General features: G+C 35.0%; 1 protein-coding gene across 1 annotated transcript; it reads right to left on the minus strand.

Moving 5' to 3' along the window:
• Nucleotides 1-615: 615 nt before the first annotated feature.
• On the minus strand, nucleotides 616-12,216 carry LOC142349025 (tetratricopeptide repeat protein 29-like). The gene is made up of 3 exons (XM_075400429.1): nucleotides 10,915-12,216; nucleotides 1,325-1,497; nucleotides 616-983 (listed from the first exon to the last, which is right to left on the minus strand). The coding sequence occupies exons 1-3, from the start codon at nucleotides 11,858-11,860 to the stop codon at nucleotides 672-674; spliced, it is 1,431 nt and encodes a 476-aa protein (XP_075256544.1). The 5' UTR covers nucleotides 11,861-12,216; the 3' UTR covers nucleotides 616-671.
• Nucleotides 12,217-12,646: the final 430 nt, after the last annotated feature.

Here is a 12,646-nt window from a genome sequence, read left to right on the forward strand (position 1 = left end):
TAGGACAACTCTTGCTCATTTTTCCTGGTATCAGTTGTCACATTGTATTCAATTTCGATTTCCTTGATTCGTTGACAAATTGATTATTTCAACTTCCGTTATACATTATCAACAAAGGCTCTGGGAAATAAACCAGAAGTAAACTTCGCTTTACATAACCCCCACAACATTCAACTCGGATGGTAATAATTTGTTCGGTAGTGAAGTTTCCCATTTAGTCCAACTGGCTGATAAAGCATGGCAATGGCACGGAGAACATGGTCAAATGCGCACCGTTTTAACAGTCAAGTGAGGGAGGGAGGGGGTTAATTTCCGTGTTTTTTTTTTATAAAACCTGTCGACAACAGAGTGGGGACATAAGAGCACTTCAGAAAGAGGTGTGAGACCCCGCCCACTAAACTTTAAAATATTGATCGTTATGGCTATCAGTATATGCAGCTCTTTATTTAGAAAATTCTACCACCTTTTCTGATAATCGAATTTTGGCATACACTCGTTGTCTGTTCAAATTCTGTATAAAAGTTATGATTTTTTTCATAATTTGTGTCTTCAGCTGAGTTCATCTTATCTACCTCATAATGTTCAAACTTTGCAGGTAATTTTCCAAGAATAAAATACAGCTAAAAATTTAATTGAGCTCGAATACTAAATGCCCATGACTAATATATGGATCAAGAAGTTATGTTATTAATGCGGTTGTTTTTCCACAATAAAATATTCTTCACATCTTGAGAAGTGTTGGAATCGATTGCAGTGAAGAGTGAAGCCAACATCTGGTGGGCACTGGCAATGCTAACTTGTATTTTGGAATCATCCAGAGCATCTTTGCTGCTTTTGGCCATGGCTGCTTCGTAGCTCAGTTTCAAGTAGTTTTGAGCTATTTCCATCTCATTTTTGGAAGTGTAGATAGAGCCTAAGCAGCTGCAAACTGCCCCGTACCTGTCGTCTGTTTTGTCCACGTTTTCGACGAAAGTTTCTAGAACCTGAAATGTAAATTACAGTATATCGTTTTTTGAAACAAACAACTTTTCAACGATATTATAACTTTTGATGGTGTTAATGATTTTCATCCGGGGTGAGCTCCACGACAAAAGAGGCATGAGACAAACGGACTGACATCGCGGACAAAGGCTCCGGTGCGAACAAACGCATAGTCTGAACGATGTTTGATTGCGTCGTTTCATCTGGCCAATGAACAATATCGGTCTGTCTCATACCTGTTTTGGACATAGGAGCCACATTCTGAGCAGGAACTCGAGTCGAAGGATCTGCTTTAGAGAAAACAACTGAAATGGAAAAAATCCAAGCAATGAACTAGACCAACCTGGAGCGTATCTTGTACATTGTAGTCCATTTTGATTTTATCGTACACTTTCGCCAGTACTTCAGCTGCAGTGTCGATATTGTGGAAATCGGCCTCTTGCTGGGCAATTGAGAAAAACTTCTCCAAATGCTCCACTGCTAGCTCTGGGCGACCCAGTTTCTCATAGATCAGTGCTGTAGCGTCAGAAAAAGTATGACGCAATAAAAATTAATAACTTCTAAACAACTGTTTCAAAATCAGGTGTCAAAATTTACAATACATTGAAATGGTAATATTTTGCAGCATGCTAGAAGGGTAACATTCTAGAAGGTCTGAAAAAGTGGGAGCAGTCTGAATAGAACTTAGCTGTTGATGCAGTGTAAATGGACTATCGCTTCTTTCTACATTAGTTAATAGGATTAATTGTGTCTTGTGAAGTTGTTATGTGTAATGCTTGACTGCAATTTGGAAACATGGCCCAAACAGATAAAATTGAAAAATATCAGGAGTTCCCTCAAGTTAAAGTTTTTTATCATCTGTTTCAAAAATTTAGTAAGCACTGAAATTTATTGTCTCGAATTACAATGATTTAACATCAATATTGAAGATACTAAGGATCTAAAGGATTTCATGTACAAACCAACAACAATCAAGTTTAATACCAAAGAAATTTCAAAAGTTTTTGAAGATTTATTGGCTCAGACAAAATACCTGCTAACAAATACAGATGGATTTGCCGGGCCATTGCGATGTGCTTTTTTGCCTTAATGTTACGATATACAGTCGACAATCTCGATGAATTTAAACATCCGATAGAGTGTTCTTTACCACCTATATATTTGGTTCCGCGATTAAATAGAACTAGCTGTTTGCGAACGCTGACGCGGTGGCATGAAGCTGTCCTGACAATGGATTGGTCCTCAATTCATGAATAGCTGTTCAAAACTAAATTCGATTAATTTGATGCCGTTGTGCAATGCCAGTCGGCCAATAATTACAGTTTTAGTTTACTTAGCAAGTTGCAATATTTACTAACGATTGTTATAGCGACTATTTTGAGCGCCGCCTATATCAATTAGTTTATCGTACTCTAGAGACAAGGGAAAACTGACCAGCATTTTGAACCAATCTGCCGAGGAAAGGTCACCCTCAATAACATCCGAGAGTCAAAAGCAGACAGGGAACGGCGGATACAAAAACCTACAGAACGGAATGAGCCACACTCTGCAAGAGCCCCCTCCGGCCACTCTGGGAACCAGTCAATGTCGTTCATAGTCATCAAATGCAAATAGCGTTAGCGGCTACAATACGATAGATCAAGCATAAGTTATGACGTCAATCATATGTCAAACATATAAAACCCACTGAAAAATTCAAAGATTGAGACGAAAAATTGATCAACCAAAATAAAGATTCAAAAAACCGACAAAATAACGATCTTTGTTTGAGAGTACTATAAAGTCAATTTCTTCTTGAAATAGCTTTACAATATTTCTAATTTGGCAAAACTCTTTACTGCTTGTTAAACGCCGTGTTTCATTTTTCAGTTAACCGAACATCAAGATTTTCCCCATTATTGCCCTCTAGTACGTTACTCATCACTATTTACAGCACATGGAAACACTAAACGGTGTCACGACATGCAAGATCTTGAATCACGCATCCAAAAATACGATGTCTAACTAAGAACTTGATGAACCGGAAATCTTGTAACTTCTGATTATCAATTTGTGATTTTTTACAGTCATCAATTATTTTTTGCAATTTTCTGCTGTGCGAATTCTGTGGCCATGGTCATAAGCCAAGCATGGGGGATGAAACAAAAGTTGCCCCGTCACTCTTCAGACACATGTTGAGATCTCGCAAGTTAATGCATCTTGATGCTTCAAACCAATAATCAAGGCCAGGTCTTATCAGTGCAATCAAATTTAGTTTATCCGAGAAAATTGGTTTTGCAGCCTATTAAATAATTGTCCTACAAAGCTCGACGACACAAAGTTAAAACAATCAGAAGAACAACAAATTTCGAGAAACAACAGTGATGAGCTGCAGTAAATAAAATACTTTTTTACAATGAAAATTTAAAATAATTCAGTAGAAACTTCAGAGGAGCTTGACTCTTCTACTCTGTAGTTACCTTATTTTGACGACAATATGCACCAGGCGCGGGTGTATTTTTCTACCCGGAACGATGCTCTCTAATATTCAAAAGCGTAATGCCCTGACTATAACTTTTCGTTTATACTTTACGGGTTGAAATTGCTTAAAAAATATCTTTCTCTGGTATACAAAAATAGCAGGTTGACCTCAGCTATGAATGATACGCTTCTTTACATAGCTAAACCAATTTTATACAATAGTAGTTCTCTGCTTTGTGAGCATTTCTGTATCCCAATCAAGGCACAATTAAAGAGGGACCCACTTTCCATGATGTTTTATGGATGATGACACTGATTAAAACTTTACGTAGTCTGGAAAAACATTCAAAATTTCTATTCAGATGACAAAGCGTCTTGCGCTAAATTTAAAAACTTGAAGGAATGGCTTGAAAAAAGATCGAATTTTGGCCAAGTAACAGTTATCTGATGGTCAACCAAAACCAAATCGTTGAGACTCAACGCTGTTCTGACAAATTTGGTTGAAAAATTGTTACGGGAAAACGGTACTTAGGTGGCTTTATTGGCGACAATAACAGTTTGGGAGTATCTGTTGAACAAAAAAAGTTGAAAACCGGCACGAAAAAGTTCAGATGTGTAAAAGCGTTGACTACTGTCATCAGGAAGCTTTTTAAGCTTTCCAAAAAATCTGTCCAAACAGTGTGGAAATTTGTTCATGAGTTTCACTAGAAAGTGAAGAATTCTCACTACCCATAAAGAACACAATAAGAAGCACATTTTTACCAGATGTTTCAATTGTTAGTAAAATGCAAGACGTGATGCGTAAGATTTTCAGCGTAACTGTAAAACACGGTGGATTGGGAATAACGGACTCAGCCAGCAAAGCCAAAGAAAATTTCGATGTTTACAATGAATCATCGAATTTGAAAGCAGATTCAATTGTGAATGCAACTCAGTTAAACGCTGAGGAACGCAAATTACACGTCCATAGAGCAAGAAGGAAACTTATGCCTTGAGTGGAAGCAGATCAAGGTCAGCTATTTCTCAAACTGTCAGAGCAGCTAACTGAATATGAGAAAAAGTAGATAGAAAGGAATTTCAAAAGTGGTAATTCGTCCTGGCTGACAGCAAAAGTTTCTGAAAGGGATGATTTTTGTGTGTCCGAATACGAGTTTTTCGACTCCATAGATCAACGCCAGCCTCAAGTAAAAAGTATTCAAACAAAATGTGATGGTTTTGTCGAAGAATTCAATGTTTTGCGCTCATATGTACAAAAAGTGGCCTCATTACGCAAAAACATAAAGAAATAAGAGATGTGTTCGAGAAAATTAATGGCCCTACACCCAAGAAAGCAGTTGTCGGAGAGCACTCCGAGAATAAGCCAATCCTAAGAGGCGATCTATTAGTCAGGGGAGCATGAAGTCCTCAAGAAACTGCCTCCTTTGGAATCCGTGTGACTGCCACTGAAATCTTAGTGCAACAGAAAACCGGCAGACAATTTAGAAAGCTGCGCTGATGAAAATGAAGGAAATAATTTGATGCTTGTGAGGAAAAGCATGTCTCATTTACTTCACTTGTGGTCAGCGTAGAGGGCATGATGGCCCAAGAGAGCACAATCTTTAAAAGACTAGCAGATAGATTGTGGTCAAAATAGGAGAAAGCTTACGCCAAAATTATGTGCTGAGACCGAAAAAAGTTTTGTTTTGCTATCCTGAGATCATCAAACTTTTGTATCATAGATGCGAGATGTCAAAAGTTCCAAGATTTCGCATTCATGAGTATGACTACTTATTTCTCCAGAAGCTACATTGATTTTTTGTTGCCGCACGAGAGGGGATTAGCACCCAACATTAATAATTGGTCGCCCAAAAGTGGGGAGATAAATAGCAACCAAATAAATCGAGTACTAATATCGCAAAATGATTGCTTCAAATTTAACGTTGAACTATATGTCACCCAATGGGAGGGGACTTTATATATTAATTGAATCTTCTCAACTCACCCAATGAGGTGAATTGCGCAAAGTGAGTAAACGAAAAAAGAAACTAATTGATGAATTTAAAGAACAGGAAGGGAGACGGCAAACTCAAATAGAAGACTGTTGATTTAATTTAGAACCATGTCAGCAATAAAATAAAATTTGTATCCCAACAGAAATTAAAAATCATCTTTTTTGAAGATTTTCAATTAAAGAAAAAAATTTTTGTGTCAAGATTTCAGTTTTTAAATCCAATTTATCATACAATGTACAAATTTTGAGGTATTTGATGCTAAGGAAGCAAGTTTCGTTAACTTTTTTATATATGAACTGATTTTTTGCTGTGTATGAAATTTTGATTATTTTTTTTTGTTTCATAAAAGGAACTAATTTCACCTACTATTTATCTTGCCCTTAGATCATTCAAATCGTGCTCATTGTAAGAAATATTTTTTTAGTTGAGCTGCAAATCCAAATGTGGCATCTTTCTTTTTTTACTGTACACATTTGTAAATTGTTTCTTTTAAGAACTGGAGTTGCTCTGGCTTCTATGAATCTAAATGTTAAGGGTAATGGAGTCATACTGAGACTATTTTCCACCGAATATATTATGATAAAAGACCCTTATTAAATAGTTAGTCATGGTAACGTTTGATTTTTGTTTAGATGCAATTAAAGTTATTGTGTTTGTAACGCGCTTTTTTTGTTTGCTCGTTGTTAAATTAAGTTTATGGTAGTAAGTTCTCAGTACTTTAGTGGCTTCCAACATTTAATTTCCCGTTAGTAGTTACTCTATACTATACTTCGTTCGAGGCAACATTGTAAATCTGTTGTGAGCTTGGGTTCAACAGATTTCAATGGTATTAAAAAAAAACTGTTGCCAAAATTAATTTTAAGCAGCTATAATACTTGACACCTAATATTTAGGGTCCAAATACAAACTGGAGGTCATCAACTTCTGTTTGAAAATTATCCCGAAAATAGTCATGAATAGTGTTCATTTCAATCAGCAAAACGATCTCCTTGATATATTTGACCAATCCAGCCAAAGATCAAATTCGGAACAAAATTTTTTGCTTTTAATTGTACAAAACGAAATAAATTACTTCATTAATTGCTGACATGGCTCTGATATAAGCTAATAGTTTATTAATTGAGTTTAGCGTCCTCTTCCTGTTCAATTAATAGCATCAAATCGTTTCTTATTTTCCATCAACTGTGAAACAATTTGTTCAACTCTTTTCTCAATGGACGGGCAATTTCAAAACAGGTAAAATTAAATGGAGTTGACGTCAAACGTTAAAAAGAGTCACAAACTTGAAAACAATAAATTGATAAATTTTTAAAGCCAAAATTAACAATTGAAATAAGGCTAAAGGTTTTTTACACAATTATAACCCAGTATCTCATAAATGAAGTTCATTATTTTTTTCAGCAAATTAAATAAGAAGCAATCAAATAACTAACTTCGCTGTACTTATTGCGGGCTACAGCCATGCCTCTCACAATGCCGGCGTATAACTCTGCCTATTATAAGAGTGCCAACAATTTATTCAATTTTTCACCCGATAAATTTCTAAACCAATCAGATCTTTTGACCTGCGATGAACGCAAAATTTCTGAACCAATAACAATGAAGCTGCAAGGTTTTGGATTTCATTAATTATTAGGACAAGATAACTGGAGCAAGATAAGTTAAAAGCAAGCCATAATAATTGCCCACAATGGCCATGCCTCAGCGGCACGTGGGACTTTTTACGAATTTATTACAATCGAACTACTGCGGCTTATGGGACTTGATTTGGAACTATCACAACCCAACATGAGATTAACTTGCTTGAGAAAATAGTCTCCGTATTAATCAATTCAAAAATAATTAAATGAACTTAGTGTTTTCAACTGTTTTGGATCAGGTCAAATTTTGGCTTTTTTTAGCGTCGTCCGGCTTCGACTGAGCTCATTGTGTGGGCCAAGGAAGAACAATTATTATAACATACCCGGCAGATTGCCGGAAAATAGCCGCCGTTGATTCCAATAAGCATGATTGGGATTGAAATAACAGAAGATATTGAAAAAAAAAACGGATTTTTGTACAAAAACATTTTTTTAAGTCCGATTTATTTTGATGGCATTTCGTAGTTGAACATACTTCTGTTTCTTAGAGAGAGGCTACAGGGGCTACTATCAATAACAATAAGCATTAGAGAGAGGTAACTAATACTTGTACGAACGACGTTCAAATAGCGGGCATCTAAAATTGGGCTTTATGGGTTTATCCCGTTTCTATTTCTGACTTCAATTTTTTATACTGACTCTGTTCATTTTGAATTGCTTTGCTGAGCAACTGATGTTCAAAATCACTTTTAGCAGAATGAGAGAAGAGATAAACTAGCCTAGAGAAGTCAAAAAGATTTCACGCAAAATGTTGAAAAGGCGGCAAAATGAGGTAAAGCGAAACATTTTTTTATTCGACGAAGTAAAAAAAAAAAAATAGGAGAGCTATAATAGCCGGCTGAGAAGATGAGGGCGGCTATTAATAAACTCCAATTTGGTTGTTTGACATCTTTTTTCAATCCTTTTTTAGCTCGAATATTTAAAGAATCATTTGAAGCAATATTTTGTACAGAGCCCGCTGTTCTAAAAGTTTCCATTTTTCCTTCATTTTTTTAATTTTGATTCTCGAACATAAACAAGGAGGCTCGGTAATGTGCGACCGCACATAAGGTTCCGACCACACTCATCCACAATTGTGGTATAATTGTCTACCAAATGAGGAACAGATAGAAAAGTCCAAAAATTCAAGTATATTTCAAAAAACAGTTTATGAACGAAAAGATAGCCTCCAAAGCAAATAACTCAGTTGAGTAAAGTGATGCTCTAGATTGATGCGATATGCCAATATTAAATCAAATTAAGATCAGCAGCAAAGTCAAACAACAACAGCAAACATTAATTACAACAAAAACTTTGTCCGTCTTAAAAAACAAAAGTAAATAACAAAGTCAACAAAGCGTCAGATAAATCTGAAACTAAGCGAAATAACTTTTAATTCACCAGAACAGATAGGTGAACAGTCCATAATCAGCCTCGGTAACAATTAGACAATGAAGAAAGAAAACAGTAACGTTAAAAAGTTCGCTCCTTTTTTTTAAACAAATAAATTCAAGGTAATAAAAACAATTAGAAATCGAACAAAATATCTCAACGGTTTACGATTACCAACGCTTCTACAGAAAGACATTGACACCTCTCCTTGTACCATTTTTTATGCGGTTAAAAAGAAAATCAAAAGGACAACAAACAAAAATTCAATTAAACTTTGCCAGAAAACGCAGTCAAAGCCGTAAAGCCGTATTTCGGCCCTCAAAATATGTTCGATTGTGCCTTCTTCGAACACAAATTTTATAGTATTTGACTTCTCATCAATGAGACTAGGTAACAAATAGACAAAAAAAGAAAAAGAGCAAAATTGTGTAACATTTTTTTTTCATCGAAACAGAATACTTCAAAAGTGATGAAAGCCATTAATTACAAAATGAAATAGTTAAATAGGTTCCTTTATTCGCCCAAAGGAAGCCTTTGAGACCTGCAATTGTCCAGAATATGTCTTTTATCTACAAAAAACTTCAAATATGACAAATATCAAAAATTAATTTACTTTTTTAATGAAAAACCCGTGTCAAAGCCAGTAAAGTCATAACAAAGTCTATAAAAAACCTTAGATTTTGTGACACCAATTCCTTTTGACACCTTCCCCTGATATCTATAATGTCATATTAAACCTCTAATTAACGAGACTAGGTAACACATAGAAATTAAAAAGACTAAAATTGCGAAGTTAAAAAGAGTTTTTTATCTTGAAAAACAATCGTTTTCAAAGTCATGAAAGCCATCAGCTATCTATTAAAATCAGAATATCGGCTCATTTTTTTCCATGAAAGGGCAATAAAACCTGTCATTATACAGAAAATTTCATACGACTAAAACGACATTTGAAGACAAAATTAAAATATTCAACTAAATTCTTCAAAAAAGTAATGTCGCGGCCGCTAAAACCATAATCTATATCTTTCAAAATTTTATTATGTTCAATTAGGTTTTTTTTGAACGCGAATAAAGTGATATCTGAAGTTTCCATAATATGATAGTGTGAGAAAACTAGAAAACTTGAAGAATGTGCAAATAATTAAAAATAAAAAAATTGTGAAATCTAGTAGAGTCAAAAACAGAAAACCTTAACTTAAGGTGTAAAACCGCAACAGAGATTGAACCTTAATTCAGTAGAAAGAAGCATCTTTCATTTTTTGCTGAAACTGAGCTACAAGTCGATCAAATTAAGAAAAAATTGGAGACAAATTTCAAAAAGCCAGTATTTCGTTTAAAAAGCAAAGATTTTTAAAAGTCAAAACGACCATAAGCTTTAGGGTAAAAATCTCAATGCAATAATAGTGAGCTGCTTAGGAAGTTAATTGGTTTAATTAAAATAAAAAAGATCATTTTTTAAAAAAAAAAGACCGACTGACTTCAACCCGAATTCTTCTTGGGTTGTAGCAGTCAAAGATTGGTCCAAAAGTAGCCCTGCTAGTGCTGGTCGTCTATTAAGAACACAATTTTGTTGAAGCAAGTTGAAGCAAGAATAGCCCCCCTTTCAGTTTAAAACAGATTGCGTTAGTGTTTTTTGGGTGTTTTCAAAGTGGACTAAAGGAGCTTATTTGGTGCTGTTTTTGATGAAAAAGGCTGAATTTTTTGAAATATTTAGCCAGAATTTTTGACAAAAAAAATAAAAATAGTTGACACTATTTTTTGTCTTAAAAATGAAACCAACAACACTATTCTTCAAAATGCTAACACATTTATAAAAATTAACAAAATTTTAGGCAAAATTTCCGGAAAATGTGAATAAAAACCACTGAATTCACTCTACTTTTGTCAGAAGTTTAAACCTCGATAACTCCCTGAAAAAAACGAAAATAAAAAAATCTTTTTAATTCGATATTCTATGCTGGACGAGCTTTCTAATGATACCAGTCGCAACTCTCTACGATGAATACATCGATCGGCAAAAATTGTCTGAACAAAAAAAACCCATTTGAGTATATAGTTCCTAGCTCCTCAAGAGGGGTCGGAACAACAAATTTTTGTTTCTTGACCGTGTTTCAAAAGATTGAAGTTGTTACTAAGATCTAATTAAAAAAGAACCAATTTAAATTTTATATCCTGATTTGACTTCCGTTCATTATTCCTCAAACGAGGAAAATCTACTTGTGCTTTTAAATATCATTTTAACTATCATCGGAAAAAATTATTCGAAAAAGCTGTTTTCGAAACTTTCTTGAAGACACTAACAGAATTTATGAGAAAAAAAAACAATGCAGCAAAATTAAGTGTAACAGTTATAATTTAGTACCAAGACCTTCCAGCACCTGCTGTTTCTGCATAGGCATGTTCAATTCCCTCAAAACTATACAAAGAGAAATTTTTATCTTCAAAAATTTTCGGTTTATTAATTAACTTACCGAGTTTATGACTGACTTGTTTAATCTGTCGCTTATTGTCACATAGAGCTGCGTAGGAATGCGCCATTTGGAAATGATCTAAAGCCTCCTCCGGGTTTGAGGTCAATTCGCCCAACCGTACGTAAAACAACCTCAAAGCATTACATGCATCAATATAGTAATTGAACTCTTCAGGAAGGCTTCTCCAATTTGATTGGTCGACAATTTCCATATAGCGATTTAAGTGGTCATACGCCTGATCGTACTTCTCGAGCCTAAAAAAGTTCATTCCAACAGATTTGTGAGCATCCGCGAGCGTTCGTTGCTCATCCGAGTCGCCGACTTGTAACGCCACTCTAAAACTTCGTTTCAACAAATGCTGGTTAACAAACGGCACAGATTCAAATTTTTCTGCCAAATTTTTTAAACTTTTGTAGCATTTGGTCAAATTTTTGGATCGTTCGAAACTTTCGACGTGTTGTAGGTGTTCACATAATTGTTTGAATTGGTTATCTGTTAACATTACAGGTGCGTTTATTCCCTGAAATTTGTTTTCCTCTCTGAATTCTTCCTCTAGCTTGTAAACTTCCTGGAAAGATTTATTGAATCCATTTCGCAGCATATCAGTGAACAAAGTTTGTCGTAAGTCCATTCTGAATCGTTCCGTTTCGTCTTTCGTAACAATTTTTGGTTGCCCAATTTTGGGCAGAAGCGATTTGTGTAACGAATCAAAGTAGTCATCTTCATTGGTGAATGAACCATTATCTGTGTATGTTTCTTCACTTAGATTTGAGTGGTCAAAATAAATGTTTTCGTGATTATTTTCAACATTTTCGGGTTGTTGAGTTGCCCCCTCAAAGTTCGTAGGCGTTCTGGGTAAGTCTTTTAACTTGGGACTGTTAACGCGAAGAATTGACTTTTCGTTGTCTTGTAATGGAGGTAGATAAGTGGATTCAGTTCTAGTCATGGCTAAAGTTGAATTTTTTATTAATCTATTATAATGTGAGCTACATTTGATTTAAAACAGTGAATGAAACAGTTTCAATGAGAATATTTTTCCAAGTAGTGTTCGTGTATTTAATGGAAAAATAACAGAGAGTATGTTTAAATCACGTGCTATTTTGTAATGGAAGCAGTTACGTGTGTTGTATCGCTACGGTTATGCAGCATTTTCCCAGTGTATTGCGCATGTTTCGCTTTGGATCAAACTCAATCGCTGTGTTTCAGCTCAAAAATTTGATGGCCTTGCACTAAGCCGTGTGGTATCGTCCAGATAAAAAGTTTTGGTAATGCCTATTGTATGACTAATGGACAGTAAACGGTTTTAACGGTTTCTTCGGTTTCGTACGTCTCTCCAATGGGCATCAGCTAGTTTGCATCCGTGTTACAATTTCACAAAAGGAAAGATTATGCCATTTATTACGATCAAAAACTAAACACTAAAATGGCATATAAGTTTATACCACAGAGATAGAAAATGATAAAATGCATCAATGAGTAATTGTGATATACAAATGCGAATGAAAAAATACTGTACTTAACTGTCTATGTGAAACGAGACACTAAACTTGAAAACATTATGGCGATGTCTGAAGTTGTAGGGATGCTTTTGTCTGCATTGAGTAGTGGTCTCAAAATTGATCAAAATTTTGTTCCACCCAATGGACAAACATTAACATCAATACTTTTTTTGAGAGATTATTATGATGAATATTTTCTGAGAAGATCTGCAGCATTTCAAATGAATTGAGCC

This window comes from Convolutriloba macropyga, chromosome 11 (assembly GCF_964194025.1).
Source record: "Convolutriloba macropyga chromosome 11, txConMacr16.3, whole genome shotgun sequence".
Taxonomy (NCBI): Eukaryota; Metazoa; Xenacoelomorpha; order Acoela; family Convolutidae; genus Convolutriloba; species Convolutriloba macropyga.

What these genes read in the sequence shown, in the direction of transcription:
- LOC142349025 (XM_075400429.1), bottom strand. Translation starts at nt 11,860, where the DNA reads ATGACTAGAACTGAATCCACTTATCTACCTCCATTACAAGACAACGAA. An exon ending in ACAAGTCAGTCATAAACTCG is followed by an intron (nt 1,498 to 10,914) that starts GTAAGTTAATTA and finishes CTGACGCTACAG; the next exon opens with CACTGATCTATGAGAAACTG. An exon ending in ATGTACAAGATACGCTCCAG is followed by an intron (nt 984 to 1,324) that starts GTTGGTCTAGTT and finishes TTTACATTTCAG; the next exon opens with GTTCTAGAAACTTTCGTCGA.